Source organism: Solanum verrucosum, unplaced genomic scaffold, assembly GCF_900185275.1.
Source record: "Solanum verrucosum unplaced genomic scaffold, falcon-dt-bn FXZP01000287.1, whole genome shotgun sequence".
In the NCBI taxonomy this organism is placed as follows: domain Eukaryota; kingdom Viridiplantae; phylum Streptophyta; class Magnoliopsida; order Solanales; family Solanaceae; genus Solanum; species Solanum verrucosum.
In genome coordinates, this window is record NW_026020292.1 from 2,939,287 (window position 1) to 2,957,959 (window position 18,673).

An 18,673-nucleotide genomic window follows, 5' to 3' on the forward strand; every position below is an offset into this window, starting at 1 on the left:
AATGTAACTGGTATACATATGTATTTGTATATCTAGCAGACGAGATTGACAGAGGACAGAGAGAGGTGAACGAGATTGGGATGACTTTCCAAACAGACCCGGTCTTGAGAAGAGGTGAATCAATTACCTGATGGCTTTCCAAACAGACCCGATCTTGATAATTGAACTACTCTATTATATTATTACTCTCACCCACCACCAAACATTGATATAGGTCTCATTGTTGTCTCAAAAGTATTTCAACATACATTTAAATGCATATATCTCTCTTTTTTTCTTTGTGATGCACACATTTTTATACCAGTAACATATTCAAAAACAGGCCATACAGGGCAAAAATAAAGGTCTCAAGCAAAAATTTGTAGTTGACATCTGCACTCGCTTTCAGCCTTTCACCATCAAACTTTATTTCTCTTCTTTGTTTTCACCAGAACACTACTCTCCATTGTGTTAGGACTTTCTGCTTCCGTACAAACTTGGTAATATATTTCTACTTCGTAATACTCAATGTAATGCATTTTTTGCACCTTGTTGTGTGCCCGATAAGAGTGTTGGCTGATCTCCACAGTTGTTTAGAGTTTATCAAGTCTTAGAGATAGTTGTTTGGCTATTTTATTCCTTTCTTTCTCTTTTTTAAACACACGTTGTTATGTACACTTGGAGATTCATGTCACCAACTTTTGGGATATTGACTTTGTCTTTCCACTTGTCGTATTGATTTTTATGAAAACATCTAGTCAAGACTTACTTCCGCTTTTGAATAAGTATTTAAATTTCCCATGTTCTACCTATGGACCCGGAAACAGCCTCTCTACCTCCACGAGGTAGTGGTAAGGTCTGCGTACACTCTACCCTTCCCAGACCACACCTAGTAGGATTTCACTGGGTATGTTGTATGTTCTACCTATGGAATTGATTGTTAAATGGTTAGCTTACCTATTGGTGCCGAATTTTGGATTGTGACTAGATGTGCCTAATACTGTAAATTTTATTTTAGCAACCATTGAGTGAGTCGATCAATTAGTTAGGATTCTGTTAAGAAGTTCCATTCAGTTATAATGTTAAATGCAGGTATTAACTTCCTTATGTGAGCAACATTGTGCTAATTGCAATCTCACCTAGATATGATTATTTCTTAAATTAAACAAACGTTGCTGATAAAACTAACACCATTTATTAGCTTCATTCCTCTGTTAATGGAGATCAACTCGACTAGAGAGTAACTGTATTGAGAGAGAAAACTTGTGTTTGTATTGAATGTGAACTAGAGAGTAAACATTACAATGTGACTCTATATATACAATCACTAGAAAGAATACAACTGGAAATTAACTAACTAACAACTTGACACTAACTAACTTTACTATGCATAACTAACTTTACTATGCATAACTAACTTTACTATACACAACTAACTAATGGACTTTATACTTTATATTCTCATCACCCCACCCTCTTTAAGTTGGAGGTGATATAATTACAGACAACTTGTGTAATAGAGTAGTATGTTTAACCCCAGTCAAGACCTTGGTGAAGATGTCTGCCAACTGTGAATCAGTGGGTATATGATGGAATGTGATTAATCCTTGCTGAAGCTTAGTCATAACAAAATGACAATCAATTTCGATGTGTTTTGTCCTCTCATGAAAAACTGGATTCTTGACAATATGGATTGCTGCTTGACTGTCACAATGGACATGTATAGGCAAAGAGCATTGTACAGTCAATTCACCCAGTAATCTTTCAAGCCACAATAGCTCTCCCACAACTTGTCTCACTGCTCTATATTCAGCTTCAGCAGATGATAGGGACACTGTTGCTTGCTTCTTAGACTTTTAGTTGATAGGACTGTCTCCCATAAATACTAGGTATCCACTAACAAACTTCATTGAGTCAGGGCAAGCAGCCCAATCAGAGTCACAATAGGCACTGATAGTGAGATCAGGCTTGTTTGAAATGAAAATCTCCATTGTTAGATCCTGTTTCAAATATCGGAGTACATAGTAGGCTGCTTTCAAATGTGGTTCCCTAGGTGATTGCATGAATTGGCTCAAATGTTGCACACTATACATGTCCATTCTAGTATTAGTTAGAACATTGAGCTTCCCAACCAACTTCCTATATTGAGTGGGATCAGTTAAGAGTTTATCATCTGTGGCTGTTAACTTCTCAGTGCAGTCAAGTGGTGATGTAGTAGCCTTGTAACTCAACACATCAAAATCCTTCAGGAGATCAGAAGTGAAGTTCCTCTGAGAAATTAGAACACCATCATGCCTGTACACGATTTCTAGGCCTAAAAAGTAGTGAAGTTTACCCAATTTTTTTATCTTGAACTGGTCATTCAGGAAGCATTTTAAGAAATTAATCTCAGTTGCATCAGTACCAGTCATGATTATATCATCCAAATATATGGAAACAAACACCAAGGAGCACCCCTTCCTTTTATATAACAATGAATAGTCACTATCTGAGTGTTGATACCTTCTTGAACAAAGACTATTTTCCAACATCTCATACCATTGCCTTCTGGCCTGTTTTAAGCCATACAAGGATTTTTTTCAATCTATGATGCTTATCGTGACCAACGACACTAACCTACGGTATGGGTGTATACGATCGTCGATAATATAGTAACCCAACCGAGGGTTAGGATCGTGTCCCAAGGGAGCGGTTTTGAGAATTAATAGTTGATTAAAATTTCATTCGAATTAGTCGTAGCTAAATACATTTGAGATAAAAGACATAGTAAATTGAAGGGGGTGACACGAAAGTGTCAAATATCAAATGAGGTTTTTGTAACAAGTGCTAAAACAGTAAAATAAACAAGAAAATCAAGTATGGGGAATGGTTCTTGGAATGTTACCACAATACAAGTTGAGATAAATCGTTAGGTACATGCTTTCAATAGGAAATTTGCAAGATAATAGTGACTAGGCTAAGCTTTAAATGGAAATAAGTTCCCTCTCGGCGAACTTACCACGTGTCAAATGCGTTCCTCTTGGACACCCATTTGCCGCATGAAGACCAGCCTACGCCTTACCCCACTCACTCTCTCGAGCTGAGTGTTAGGATATGGGACTAGGGCTCACCCTCTCGGGCTGAACCTCATGTCGACCCACTCCTTAGGCCATCAATCTAGTGGTTTTGATTCGCGACCTCCTTCTCGGGCAAGCTGAAAACACATGGGTGACTTTGTATTTGCAACTACAAACCCTTTAGATTAAACCACAACCACTAGGTGAAATCACAATTAACATACATCTAACCTATCAGCAAGCAACACCCAACAAAAATATCAACCCATATTTGCTAAATCACACCCCAAGAATGGGGGTTTTAGCCACACATCAAGAAGTAAGAAATTATACCTAACATGATAAAGAAATCAACTGGGTATAAGAAATTAAACCTTAAATTAAGCAAAGGGAAGTGAATAGAGAAAACCCACTTCCAACTTGGGGAAGCAGAACTCTTTTCTTCAAGTCTCCACAAAACCTTCTCCAAACTTGAGAGAAAAAAATATTAGCGAAAGTATATTGTAAAGTGAAAATAATAATAATAATTGTTCCACACTTCCTAACTCTTAAGACTACAACCCTAAATAGTATTTATAGTTTTCACAGATTGGGCTGCGGAGGATTGTTCGGCGACATTAGTTGAGAACGCCGATGAACTCAGTGATCCGCCCTTTGCTCAGCTCATCGCCTTCAGTGTCTTGCCTTTAGCATCCTTGCATTCTGGATCATTGGGCGGTACAGTACTGCTTCACGGAACTGATCGGCGAAACGCCGACTGCTCCTTTTCTCGCCTTTTGGTCCACTTCCTTCAAGACATCGCGTACTGGAACGAAGGGCGGCTTATGTCGTTTTGATGACTCGCCAAGTTAAACTCGGCGATCCGCAGGATTCCATTTCTTGTTCTTTTCAGCCTATTTGCTCCGTTTTGCGCCTAAGTGTCCATGCTTCCACTAAAACTTCAAATACCTAAAACTTCAGCATTTTAATCAGGTATTAAGGTAAAACAAGCATTCAAGGACACTATTTCCATTAAAACAAAACCCTAAATGAGTCCAATTTGTGGACTAATCAACACCCCCAACTTAAGTTTTTGCTTGTCCTCAAGAAAACTCATGTTCAGCCGTTCAAAAAGGGTGCCTCAAATAGTGTTACACAAGACTAAATCATGAATGCACACAACAATATTCAATTTACTTATGCAAGGATCAATTGTGTACTCAAAGATTCAAATTATGACACACCATCACCAAAGATTCTCATGCTCGCAATACTTGCTACTTGTGCAAGTTCAAGATCAACAAAAGTATCTAAATGTACTCGCACAAAGAATGATTCCATATTCACACACATACATGAGTCAATTTAAAATCAGGAATCAGATACAACGCTCACACTAAAAAAGAGGAACACAATGCATGTTTTCACCCTTAGTTTTTCCCTTATTTTCCAATTGGCTTTCGATCCAGCTTATTCAAGATCAAAAAGGTCTTTCTAAGGCTTGTAATGGGGCTGAGTGCAAAGGTATGATCATTTAGGCTTAGTGACTTTTTCCTCGTGAGATGTGATGTTCTCAAGACATCATCTTCCCTTCCTTCCTCAATTCTTCTTCTAGTGCTCATAAGTCATCATATTATTCGTTCTCCATGTATTGCTTGGAAACCCAGTTTCTTTTACACTTTTATTCTCTTTCTTTTTCTTTTTTTTTATATGGAGGGTTTCCATTTTGTGTTGCAATACAATAGGTGTAGGAGGCTTTCTTGCACTTCTTGACTTTTCTTTTTCCTTTTCACCACACCCCTAACTTAGACTTTTGGCCTAAGTTGACTATTCACTAAACACATCTGATGGTGGATGAAAAAATCTAGGGTTTATCAAGGTTCTTCCAAAGAAAGGTAAGGTGTATTCAAAAGAGTTTCACACGCTCACATGTAGGTCACAAAAACAAGTATATGTCAAATTGGCTCACACTCTTTAAAATTGCCTATGATCATCTCAAGAGTACACCTTTCTAAATCAATCACACTAATGGGGAAAATTCTAGGTTTATTCATTCATGGTTCAAAGTAAGCTAATCACACAAGGAATCGATACTTCAATCAAACAAGACTAGACACACTCGCTAGTGTGCAACGGTCATCATAAGATAATCAATTTGATAAATGGCTAATCACAACGAGATGCAAAGAGTTTACATATTGTCTATGCAATTTCATTTGGCCTCATCGTAGCCGTACATTCATGTTTATTCAATTGGGAGCACTATTAAAGTCATCAGTATTGATCGAAACCGAGACTCAAATTGTTTTTGCAAAAGAACAACCACTTTGCAAAAAGAATTCGAAAGAGATCAAAATTATTTTGCAAGTGAAACAACAGGAGCCATGAGCTCAAACATCCACAAAAAAGCAGTAATTTAAAATAATAATTAAAAACAGACAACCCAAATATCCAAATAACACACAAAGGTGGGCCTCACCCTACCACAAATAAAAGCATTTGTCTCAAATGGAAATAACAACGAATCTGAAAGGTAGAGTAACGAAAGACAAAGAGGGAGATAAAGAGGTGATCCTGGCTGGGCGCATCTATCTGGGTTTCAAAGCTGAGGGTAACCTTCAGAAGGACCCGCACCACTGAATCCCGCAGCCGGAGCTTTGGCCAAGGAAGCCTGCACATTAGCATCTATCATGATTTCTTTAGTCTCTGCTATGTCGTTTGATGTAGCTCCCTCGAACATCTCTTCATCAGTCTCTGCTTTCGCTCCCAAATTTTCTGTCTTTTTCAATTTATCCCCATATCCAGTAGTAATCTGAGGCCTCTCAAGCATGGCTAGAATTTCCATTGTCCCAAAGACCATGGACACATCAATGGCCTTCAAGTGATTCACATCTTCTCACAGCTCAACAATGACAGCTTTTAAAAATCTTATCTCAATAATGGACCCTTGCTTGTGCTCACACACAGTTATCCTGGCTGGTAAGGCTTCGATGGTAGTGTTCAGGGGTGTCACAACATCAGTTAGGGTCGTCTGGATCATGCTTGGAACAACTGCTTCTAAACAAACGACCCAACGATCAGCAGAAAGGGCCATTTATCCCATCCAAAGTAGGGAAGCATGGGTGAGTGGGGACCTGGAAATAGCAACAGAGGAACCTGAAGTGCCAGTGGAAGTAGCAGTGGTAATGGATATACCTGAAGGTCCAAGAGTTGGAGTGAGCAAAAGCGCTTCTGTAGGTATAGATCTAGTGGTCGCCACTTCAATCTGCTTCTTTTCATCTTGATCCTTAAGATATTTGGCTTCGATCTTTCGGATATTGGTCGAGGTTGTGGGCATCACTTCTACATCCTTCTCGACATCCAGAGGTACTCGGTTATTTCTGCACAATGCGATAATTAATATCGAAAAAGGTAGAGATGTCTGGCTTTGCTTGGTGCGCATATAGATTTCAGACGCAATAATTGTTCCCAGATTTATCCTTGTTTTCTCTATGATGCACCCAAGACATGTTGCTTTAGTGAGGAGAAGAATTGATTCATTCTGTGATGGCATAATAGAGTTGCTGATAAATTTGAACCAGTATCTTGCAGCTACGTTCAGATCTTTCTTTTCGATTGGGATTCCTTCTGCTAGCCAATTAGAAGCATTATTATCTGAGATTAGCGGGACCAACCACTATTTCATCGCATCCAGCTGCTTCGTTCTGATCAAGTGCTGACAGTTATCATTAATCTTAGTGGACACACCCAAGGCTATATTGATAGCCTCACTGTCACAAGCTACTTTCCTTCCTCTGACAACTACATAGTTAATTGCTTTGAAAGACGCAACTAGTGTCTTCCGCTGAGGTACCAATGCACTGTATGCACTATGAAACTCTCTGACCCAGTATGGCATATAAGAACCACGTGATTTTGTGAAAACTTGAAATTTGTGATATTTTAGGCACTCCATTATCTCAGGATACCTATCAATCAGCCCATCTATAGACATTCGTTTTTCTTCAATGATTGTTCTTAGTCCATCAGACTTAAATCTATTCAATGATCTAGGCGAGGGGATTGTACTGGAGGTGCCAGTATTATTGCTTGTTCTGGAGCTAGAGGAGTCTGAGCAGTGGATCAAGGATTTCTGATCCATGATGGGTCATTAAGCTGTTTGGATCGTAGCTCATTCCTCTATGCCTCTATCAGTTCGTCTTCATCTGAACTCATACTCTCACTATCATATGTTGTTGGGTCATTGGTGTAAAAACCCATGCTATCAGAACTTGCATCTGATAGCTCAACTATTTTGTCCTTGCCTTTGCCTCTTTTGCTCGCACTGAAAGGTTTCGCAACATTGCTTTTGGATGCAGCTGCATCATCGTTGATTGTTATCCCTTTTTTCTTTCTTTGAGTTGGCTTGTTGCTTCTTGTAACTTTGGGTCTGGCCATATCTGCAGTCAATAAGGAGTAAGTTGGAAATAAGTAAATCAGTGGTGCAAACCTTTAGTGGCAGACAGATGCGCTGACTTTGTCGGCGAATCGCCAAATATCTTTGGCGAGTCAGGTCGAGCTCGCCTCCGATTTTTCCCTAATAGCTTTCACTAGTCGGTGATGAGAAAGTGCGAGTCGCCGAGTACTATTAGCGATTAAAGGTTCGGTCGCTGAAAGTTACAGTGCAATAAAGATTCCGGAATGCAGACAGAGGGCGATCGAAGTCACTTTAGGCGAGCTGCCTAGTTGTTTGACGAACCATACCCAGTTCGCTAAACAACCTAACGTGCCTTCCTTCAATTCAAATTCGACCTAGCAATTCCCAAAATACAATTTAACAGTTGCAAAAGTGAAATTAAATTAAGACCCATGACATTCATTCACCCAAAGCTCAAATCATTTCACGCACAGGCAAATAGGGATTTCAAAAATCGAGATCAAGTGGGCATGATTCTCAGATCGAATCTGGCATTTAGACGCTTATCAGAGAGAGGCCTAGCACATGTCAACCCAACCAATTTTAAATTAATAAGAGAACAAACTTTTAGTAGTTTCGGGAGTTGGGAGAAACCAACCTTTTATGCTGCTTGAACTGTGTTGAAATGCTAGGAAGCAATGTAATCCCATGCTTTAGCACTAATCGACAACTAAAATACCAAGAGTGTAGAGATAATAAAAATCACTTACTAGGTGCGGTTTTTTTTCGACAGGGGAAATTTAGTGGAAAATGAACATATTTCCATTTCTTTGAGACTATTGGTCTTTAAAAACTATCCAGTTGTTGCTCATTCGGCGATATTAGTTTGTACCGCTGAATGATTCAGCGTTTCGCCAAGAGATTTGCCTTCGCCGTCGATTGTTACAGACTGTAGCTTGGATCTTGAGTTTGCCATCAATCTAAATCGAAATCGCCGAAAAGTTCGGCTACTTCGCCGAATGGGACTATCAATTACCAATCCACATTTTTCATTCATTCTCCACGTTTTTCTCTTGCAAAATTAATACACCATTATTTCTAGAATAAAACTAAAGCTCGTATAGGTTTTAGGTTGCCTCCCAAACAATGCCTTAGTTAACGTCGTGGCACGACGCAGGTAGATGCTCAAATCGGTTTTTTGGTGTTACACATAGTGTAGCTAGGTGATCCCACTTGCTTATACAGATGAAGCTGAGGTAGTGCAAGATTCAAGAGAGTTTTGATTAGCTGTATAGACCTAGAATGAGAGCCACTCATCTGATTCAACATTTCGACATTTTCTCTAATTTCCTCTAGTACTTTGTCTTGCTCATTCAGCTTTTGGAGGATGGTTAACAACGTATCGTTGATACGTCTGTTTTCAATGTCTATGCATCTTCCTTGATCCGTAGATGATGGATGTTTGCTCTTTCCTTTGGACATCAACTCCAGTTCTTCGACCTTTTGGGTCAAACAAAATGGTCAATTGATGGTCCTTCTCTCCATCCTTGTTGGTTTTAGCTTTAGGGTCAAGGAATTTGGTTGCAGTCTCATAGGGGTATTTCGTCCACTTGGCATGAGTTGGTTCATTATTTCTCTGTTTTCGAAACTTAGACCCCTGTAGAAGCATTCCAGTAGGATTAAATCGGGCATTTCATGAGTTGGGCAGTGTATCAATAGTGTTTTAAACCCCAGCCATGACTCATGAAAGGGTTCTCCTTCGAGATGCTTGAAATTTAGGATGTGATCCCTGAGCCTCATCACCTCTGCTGAAATAGGCTCTATTGGTCCACATTCTCCATCATGTATACTCATTGTCCTGCCTCAACACGCAACCAACTAAACAAAACTAAAAATTAGGTGAGTAAACTACTACTAACAAGAACAACAATTCTATTAGACTATAAATTTTCAAATAACACTACTCCCCGATTGATGCTTATCGTGACCAACGACACTAACCTACGGTATGAGTGTCTACGATCGTCGATAATATAGTAACTCAACCGAGGGTTGGGGTCGTGTCCTAAGGGAGCGGTTTTGAGAATTAATAGCCAATTAGAATTTCATTCGAATTAGTCGTAGCTAAATACATTTGCAATAAAAGACATAGTAAATTAAAGGGGGGGACACATAGTGTCAAATATCAAATAGGGTTTTTGTAACAAATGCTAAAACGGCAAAATAAACAAGAAAATCAAGTATGGGGAAAGGTTATTGGAATGTGACCGCAATACAAGTTGAGATAAATCGTTGGGTACATGCTTTCAATAGAAAATTTGCAAGATAATAGTGACTAGGCTAAGCTTTAAATGGAAATAAGTTCCCTCTCGGGCAACTTACCCCGTTTCAAATGCGTTCCTCTCGGACACCCATTTGCCGCATGAAGACCAGCCTACGCCTTACCCCACTCACTCTTTCGAGCTGAGTGTTAGGATATGGGACTAGGGCTCACCCTCTCGGGCCGAACCTCATGTCGACCCACTTCTTAGGCCACCAGTCTACTGGTTTTGGTTTCGCGACCTCCCTCTAAGGCAAGCCGAAAACACATGGGTGGCTTTGTATTTGCAACTACAAACCGTTTAGATTAAACCACAACCACTAGGTGAAATCACAATTAACATACATCTAACCTATCAGCAAGCAACACCCAACAAGAATATCAACCCATATTTGCTAAATCACACCCCAAGAATGGGGGTTTTTAGCCACACATCAAGAAGTAAGAAATTATACCTAACATGATAAAGAAATCAACTGGGTATAAGAAATTAAACCTTAAATTAAGCAAAGGGAAGTGAATAGAGAAGACCCACTTCCAACTTGGGGAAGAAGAACTTCTTTCTTCAAGTCTCCACAAAACCCTCTCCAAACTTGAGAGAAAAAAATATTAGCTAAAGTAATAATCTAAAGTGAAAATAATAATAATAATTGTTCCACACTTCCAAACTCTTAAGACTACAACTCTAAATAGTATTTATAGTTTTCACAGATTGTGCTGCGGAGGATTGTTCGGCGACATTAGTCAAGATCGCTGATGAACTCAGCGATCTGCCCTTTGGTCAGCTCATCGCATTCAGTGTCTTGCCTTTAGCATCCTTGCATTCTGGATCATTGGGCGGTACAGTACTGCTTCGTAGAACTGATCGGCGACCCGCCGACTGCTCCTTTCTTCGTCTTTTGATCCATTTCCTTCAAGGCTTCGCGTACTGGAACGAAGGGCGGCTTATGTCATTTCGGTGACTCGCCAAGTTAAACTCGGCGATCCATAGGATTCCATTTCTTGTTCTTTTCAGCCCTATTTGCTCCGTTTTGTGCCTAAGTGTCCATGCTTCCACTAAAACTTCAAATACCTGAAACTTCAGCATTTTAATCAGGTATTGAGGTAAAACAAGCATTCAAGGACACTATTTCCATTAAAACAAAGCCCTAAATGAGTCCAATTTGTGGACTCATCAGTCTGCACACCATGTAATCACAACCTGTTGCAAGGCCTTATGGAGGTACCATGTATACTTCCTGATGTAAATCATCATGTAAGTGTAACACCCCAGAAAATTTTTTGAACTAAGACTTGAACCATCCTTCGTTGTGAGTAGAATTTTACCGAGGAATTAAAATTTCTTAAGTGTTAAGTTCACTAGATGTAGAACCTTGAGTTCGAAAGAGAACTAAATTGGAAATAGCAAAATCTGAAATTTTGCAAGTTATGCTTAAGTATGAGTTTTGGGTCGACTTCAAACGACCATAACTCTTAGTTCATAATGATTTAGGTGTGGTACCAGATACCGTAGGAAAGGGCTTTGAATTATCTTTCCAACGCCACCAAGTTTGATCAGTTTTGAGTTTGGATGAGTGAGATATGGCCCTTTGAAGTTAGGCTGTCTAGTTAAGGAACTAAACCGGAAATAGTAAGGGGTACTTTGGTCTTTCCTTACCCAATCAGATTTAATTTGTTTTTAGTAATATTTTAAGGGTCTAATCCTATTAGGTTCAATTTTATAATCTTAAAATACGCCTAGGGTTTTAGTTGAGAGTTCAAGAAGAAGAGAAAAGAGGAGAAAAGAGAAAGGATGAAAGCGTTCGTCGAGATTCTTGCATCTTGTTGCGGATTTTTGCCATGGGTTTAATCCCTAAGAGGTATGTAAGCTTCCATAGTGTTGGGTTCTTTCACCCACACGCCAATCATGATTTATTCAGCGTAATTTCGTTCTTGAAATTTAAAGATTAGAGTTCTTGATGAGTTCTTGATAAGTGTTCTTGAAGTTTCATTAAGTTTTAATGTAAGATTCTGTTTGGGTCAACTTTAAACGACCATATCTCTTAGAATATTAAGAGTTACGTGAGCCATAACCTATCCAATTAAAGGTAATTGAATCTACTATCCAACCCCACCAGTTTCACGTCAATCCAATATCTGAGTAAAATGTTATGACTATTTTAGTAACCTATACAGTGCTGTTACGAATTAGCCGACGGGAAAATATTGAAAATAATCGTTTTTGTCTTTTTACCTCCAAGAAAACCATCAAAGAATTTCTTGACTAATTAAAAAGCTCAAAACAATCAGATTTTCATCTTCACTAATGAAAATCATAATTCTTGGCCATAGAGATTTCAAGAAAACTAATTCACGAATCTCAAGAAAGGTTTTCTTGATTGTTTACCTTCAAGCTAGGGTTTCAAGGCTTCTAATCAAGTTCTTCTTCAAGATTCTTCAAGAATCTTGTTCTTCTAGGTATGTAAGGCTATCATAGTGTTGGACTAGTTCGTCCTCACGCCCTACATCTACTTTCATATCAGAAAAAAAGTAATCTAGGATACTTTCCCTAGATTTGAGTATTCTTGAGATAAGTTGATTTTGAGTTCTTGAATTCACGTTTCTTTTAAAAGTTATATTCCTAATTATCGAATAGCTATATTGTTATTGAGATCCTTCATATCATGAATCATAACTCTTGAATTCATAATTCAAATTCAAGAGAGAGTTAAGAGTAGAGTTCAAGAAAGCCTTTGAGTTCAATTGTGAATCCTTTGAGATCAACTATCGATTTGAACTAAGTTTTGAGGAAGTAAGTCAGAGAATGAGAAGAGTCACATACATGAGTTTTATATTGTTATTTAGACCATCGAGTGGAATTTGTTTCATGCCCATAATTCCGCATGAACTTCGTATGTTGAGCATCTTTCAGAGAAGTGGTATCTTCAAGTTTTAAGCCTTTAAGTGTTGAGTTCTTAATACCTTTTTAGAAGTATCTTTGAGTCCTTGAGTTGAATATTTCATGCCCATAATCCCGCATGAACACTATAAGTCGAACAATCTTGAGATGAGAAGTATCTTTGAATCCTTCAGCTAAGTAGTTCATGCTTATAATTCTGCATGAACCCTCTGAGTTGAGCATTCTTTAAATGAGTAGTATCATTGAAGTTCTTGAGTTCCAAGTATTTGAGTTCTATCTATGGTTATTGAAAACCTTGCATTGAGCAGTTCATGTCCATAATTCGGTATGAACCATATTTTAAGAAGTCTTTTACAAACGTTTTAACTTTGTTTTAAAACTTAAGTTTTGAGTTCAGTAAAGAGTAAAGAGTAAAGTTTGAAGTCTTTTTCTTCAAAAGTATATGAGGACTAAGTATTCCCAAAGAGTTTATAAATGTTTTCACATTTAAATAAGAACGGAAACTGAGATTTCCAAAGGGCCTTCAGGCTAGTTTTCATAAAAGAGTAATAGCTTTCTAAATGAAGCAAGTAGGGAAACTGAGATTTCCAAGATAGCCTTTGAGCAATTATCTCAAAGCAGCAGAAAGAAGTATGTTTTTAAAACATATGAGCTAGTATATTTTTGGGAGTAGTATTGAGCACCGATATGGGGGAGAGTTCACACAACTCACAGCCCTAATAAACCATGTAGCCATCATGGGTAGAAAAGGGTCATACTTTTTAGATGAACCCTTTTCACATAGACTAGTGGATCCATTAGTAGTTCAGGTCCTATACCTTTGGCCGGCTATAGGATGCGCTGGCAGCGTGAGGTAGATCGTTGTATCATCACTATAGCTCTTATGTGATGGTTGTCGGTTAGAGAAACTCCCACATAAGTTATTGTATTTTTATATACATCAGTTTATTGTATTTTTATATACATTTCAGAGTTATGTTGTATCCTTGCATACACACAAATTTGACAGCATGTTTTAAACAATTTGTTTCTTTATATTGCACTTGTTTTAAATTGTTTTATATTGAAATGAGTTCAGTCATATTTAGTTGAGTATTCAAAGTTGAGTATCCAGAGTCGAATATCATATCTTTGAGTCGAATATCATATCCTTGAGTTGAGTATCTAATCTCGGAGTTGAGTATCTTATCCTTGAGTACTTCTGAGTTGAGTAAGTTTGAGTAGTTTTAAGTACCCTTGAGTATTCCTTGAGTTGAGTAAGTTTGAGAAGAGGTAAGTATGTTTCATTTCTATCAAGTTTCAAGCTTATGTTTATGTTTTAGAATTCCTCTTACATGCTCGTACATTCCACGTACTGAGCCATTTGGCCTGCATCTTCTCATGATGCAGACACAGGTATTCAGGATCATCAACAAGAGCTTCGTTGATACATCCGAGAGTTCGAGTTAGCTATGGTGAGCCTCATTGCTTCCGGAGGATTCCATTTACTTTCAGTTGTTAGGAGGTCGTGGGTATTGTCCAGACTTCCATCATTGTCATTTAGAGGCTTCATAGATAGACAGTAGAGTTTTAGAAGTCTTTATTTATTTTGTTAAATGTTTTAAAGACTAAAGTTGCCTTTTTATGGCGAGTTGTATATATTTTATTATACATAGTTTTCTTTGGGCTTAAAGTTTGTATTTAAGTCTTATGAACTTTTATTTCAGTTTTTAAGTTTTGTATGCTTGAATCAGTTTTCCGCTTGTAGTCAGTCAGGATGAGGGTTCGCTTGGGGACCAGCAATGGTCTTCGAGTGTTGGCCACGTCTAGGGTGTAGGCTCGGGTCGTGACAGTAAGAATGCATTATTGACATCTAGTTGATACAAATTCCAACCTTTCTTAACAGCCAAAGAAATCAATGTTCTAACAGTAGTCATTTTTACCACATATGAAAAAGTTTCAGTGTAATCTACCCCAACTTGTTGTGTATAACTTTTGACTACCAACCTGGCCTTGAACCTCTCTACACTTCCATCAGCCTTACGCTTTATTTTTCACACCCACTTGCATCTAATATCTTTCTTCCCATCAGGTAACCTAACCATCTCCCAAGTATTATTAGCATACAAGGCTTCAAACTCATGTGTCATGGCTTGCTGCCAGGCAGGGTGCAGTATTGCCTCTTCAAAAGAATTAGGCTCACATTCATGTGAAATGATTGTGACTAACTGTTGACTATCAGAACAAAGACTAGTGAAACATACATGGTTATGGTGAGACATAAAAGAAGTAAGGGAGTGTAACTTAGGTAGGGTGTAGTTGTACTCCTTTAGGTAACTAGGAGTGTGTATGGTCCTGGTTGTTCTTCTAGGTCCTAGTGGTATAGGTGTTGATAAAGTATCATTCATCATAGAGGCATTTGGATCAGGCAAAATACTTTGTGTTGCAGGTTCATGTAGATCAACATGTGGTGTTTTATATATATTGGTACTATTGATTACTTGATTATCAATAACTTCATAGTGTAAATTGTCCAGCCTTTCATCATTAGCAAAGGTGTTTATTTTACCAGGCATACAAGCATGTTAGTGGTATGAATAATCATTTGTAAAATATAATTGAAACAAGAACCATCAGGGACAATAACAAAAGGAAAAATCTTTTCATGGAAGGTGACATCTCTAGATATGTGAACTTTCTTGGTATTATTTACGTACTGCAAGCTATCGCGCAATTTTGGGGACAAGGAATTTAAGATCCAAGATGTGACCATGTCATCACATTTCTCCCATTGCATGAAATTAGGGTCAGTAGGAGCAGGTCTCACAATTGTTCCGTTAATAAATCATGTCATGCTCTTAACTGAGAGAACTCTGAGAACAACCCTTCACCAAGATCTATTACCAGTACCTGCACTCTTTGAGGGATGTAGGTAAAAAGGACTAGCAAAGTCCAATCGAACTGTAGTCGAACTAGAAGCGGAATCAGTTTGAAGATCAGTTTGGGTATCAACCATGGTGTTCGAGTATTTGTGAGGAAATTCAACACGAAAACAACCAGAAAAGCTAATCCCCAAACACGAAATCAAAAAGTTGATAGAAACAGAGAATTCACTACACAATTCCTCAGTCAGGAAATCAAAATTGACAGAAACAGAGAATTCACAACACAAACCCTCAAACAGCTAATCGAAAGCAACACAAAAGAGTTTCTGCAAATGTAGAGGAGAAACTTACAAAACGGTTTTGAAAAGAAGAACTATGATCAATCAACCGCGCTCTGATACCATGATAAAACTAACACCATTGATTAACTTCATTCCTCTGTTAATGGAGATCAACTCGACTAGAGAGTAACTGAATTGAGAGAAAAAACTTGTGTTTGTATTGAATGTGAATTCGAGAGTAAACATTACAATGTGACTCTATATATACAATCACTAACTGAATACAACTGGAAATTAGCTAACTAACAACTTGACACTAGCTAACTTTACTGTGCATAACTAACTTTACTGTACACAACTAACTAATGGACTCTATACTTTATATTCTCATCAGTTGCAATCACTGATTCACTTGGAAGCCATTTGTTTTTTTCTAGAGCAGCAGATGGAATCATATATATACTAATGAAACAAAATCATGATCAATCATTCACACCAAATTAATTACTCATTCATGCATCTATATTATCAAATATTGTTAAGTTATCATGTCAAATATTGTTTTCTACAGCTATCCATATATCTGTTTATCTCAAAACAAAATTTGCTACAACTACTTAGTAAGTGTTCTTCCATGGGCACAACACACTATGATAAAAGGTACTAAAATTTATTGTCTTCCTCCATGGGCATCTCAAAGCGACAAATAGGGCAATAATGGCTCGTCTCTAACCACTTGGTGATACACTCTCCATGAAACATATGAGAACAAGGCATGCTAACTATATCATCATGATCTCCTTCCTTCTTCACAAGCTCTTCTAGACACACCATACATTCGTCGCCTTTGGTATTTTCTTCATCAATCTCCATCTTCTTTAATAACGATTGCATAGATGACTCACTAGCTGGCACCATACCATATTCTGATGATAAATCTTCTCCCGGAAACGAAATCCTTTCCTCAATAACATCACGGGATATCAATTTTACATCCACAGATAACTCCAACACTCCGCGATGACCCTTGTTAGACTCAGCAATATTACGCACCTGACTCATTATATTTCCCACTAGAGAGTCACGCATATCTTGAAACTCTAATTTCCAATTCCCAAATAGTTGTGAAATTGCAAAGTGAAAATTGTCGTAGGACAAGATAACTGAAGAGGTGAGAAAGACATGTTTCAATATTGTTTCCTCTCTTACTCCTGTACGGTAAAGTTGTGGTTCTTGTTCTAAATTATTTGAATACCAAATATCGTGTCGAATGCGCAAAGAAGAGCTAATGTTTAAAAGGGGTAAATTAGAAGAAGATGGATCATGAGAAGATTGTTTTTCAGAAAGTTGGTTAGCATCGCAACAATAACCAAACAAGTAACTACGATGACTCATATTAAAAGATTATTATGAACACTCTATGAGAACACTTTGTGCACACTTGTATTCTTTGAAATTATGTTGGGTGCTTCATTGTTAATTGATTTATAGGAATTAGGGAGTAATAAATCCTTGACCAACTATGATATGGATTGGATTAACCTAATAATTTCATATGAAATAGGCTTTCCTTATTAGTTGTAACTAGCGCTTTCCGTTTCCAAAATGGAGTATTGCAATTTTCCCATTATGGTAACATTTATTTATTAGGAAATAAATAGGTTGTATAGTCCATTTAATTTTTAAAAAATAAAAATAAAATAGGTTGTATAGTGCATATATATAGGAATAGAAAAGCATACTACATGTTGTCATGATCTTTTTGCTATACATGCACTATTAACGCTACGTTCTTTGGTTAAAGAGATCTCTTGCTTAAATGTTACTACTTTCTAGTGTCTTACTACGTATTATAATTAATTAACCCCTTATAATATTTGGGTTTGAAAATAATAATACTCCCTTCACCGTTTGTAAGGGATAATAAACTCCGGTTCCTTGACATTAAATCAACCGCCAATAATTGATATTTTCATTATAAATTAAACAATTGTTACTGAATAATGAAAAATCCAGCTAATAAATTTGTACTTGCTTGTAGAGCCAAGAGGGATAGTCTACTTGCTTCATTCAGCTAATAAATTCGTTACTATTACTCAAAAAATAAAAGCTCAGAAAAATAATTGATTGTTAATTCTTGACTTAATTCGTCCATCTAATAATTGAACTACTCCATTATTATTACTCTCACCCACCCCTAAACATTGATATAGGCCTCATTAGTCTCTCAAAGTATTTCAAACATATATTTAAACGCGATTAACTTTTGGTGTTGCGAAATACTTTGCTTAACTTTCTTGATCGTTTTAAGAAGGAAAAAGAAAATAAAAAGGTAAAGTTTGAAGGCAAAAATTACAAAAAGAAATATGATAGAGGAAGAAGAAAAGAAACAGGAGGAAAAGGTTAAAGGGAAAAATAAAAAAATAGGAACACATATTTTTATTGAAAAAAAATGTTGTAAAAATAACTTTTTTGCTCTTAAGTAGACAAATAGTCAAATACTTCATGTCCCACGTAGATGTATATTACACTATTTCAATTTTATAAAAATAAGTCAAAAGTTATGACTTCTAACTTACGACTCTTGACTTATAAATCAAACATGCTCTTAGTTTTTTTACTATGGATCGAGAAGTATCTACCCAATACCTAATTCTGTTCGATTCAGTTTTTTCAAATTTTGTTTCATTTAATAGATTGTTTGGATTAACTTTTGGTTTTTGATTTGTAAGTCATAAGTTAGAAATTTTAACTTATGACTTTTAACTTATTTTTACCATTTTAGCTTATAAACACTTTTTTAATTTACCCAAACACTTTCAAAGTGCTTAAAAACTATTTTGATCTAAAAGACACTTAAAATAAGTCAATCTAAACAGGTTCAATTGGACTTTTCTAA

The 18,673-nt window shown here is 37.2% G+C and overlaps 1 protein-coding gene across 1 annotated transcript; it reads right to left on the bottom strand.

Annotated features, from left to right (window-relative positions):
- Positions 1-7,193: 7,193 nt before the first annotated feature.
- On the bottom strand, positions 7,194-17,169 carry LOC125834533 (uncharacterized). Its single transcript, XM_049513662.1, has 4 exons — positions 16,439-17,169; positions 15,895-15,964; positions 15,519-15,792; positions 7,194-7,453 (listed from the first exon to the last, which is right to left on the bottom strand). Exons 1-4 carry the CDS (start codon positions 17,167-17,169, stop codon positions 7,194-7,196), a joined length of 1,335 nt encoding a protein of 444 aa, XP_049369619.1.
- Positions 17,170-18,673: the final 1,504 nt, after the last annotated feature.

Bases quoted from the DNA above. Each gene is read 5' to 3' on its own strand.
- LOC125834533 (XM_049513662.1), bottom strand. From the start codon at position 17,169: ATGAGTCATCGTAGTTACTTGTTTGGTTATTGTTGCGATGCTAACCAA. The intron at 15,965-16,438 runs GTACCTTTTATC...CTCTCAATTCAG, and splicing joins GAGGAAGACAATAAATTTTA to TTACTCTCTAGTCGAGTTGA. The intron at 7,454-15,518 runs GTACTGGTAATA...TATTGACTGCAG, and splicing joins ACATCCCTCAAAGAGTGCAG to ATATGGCCAGACCCAAAGTT.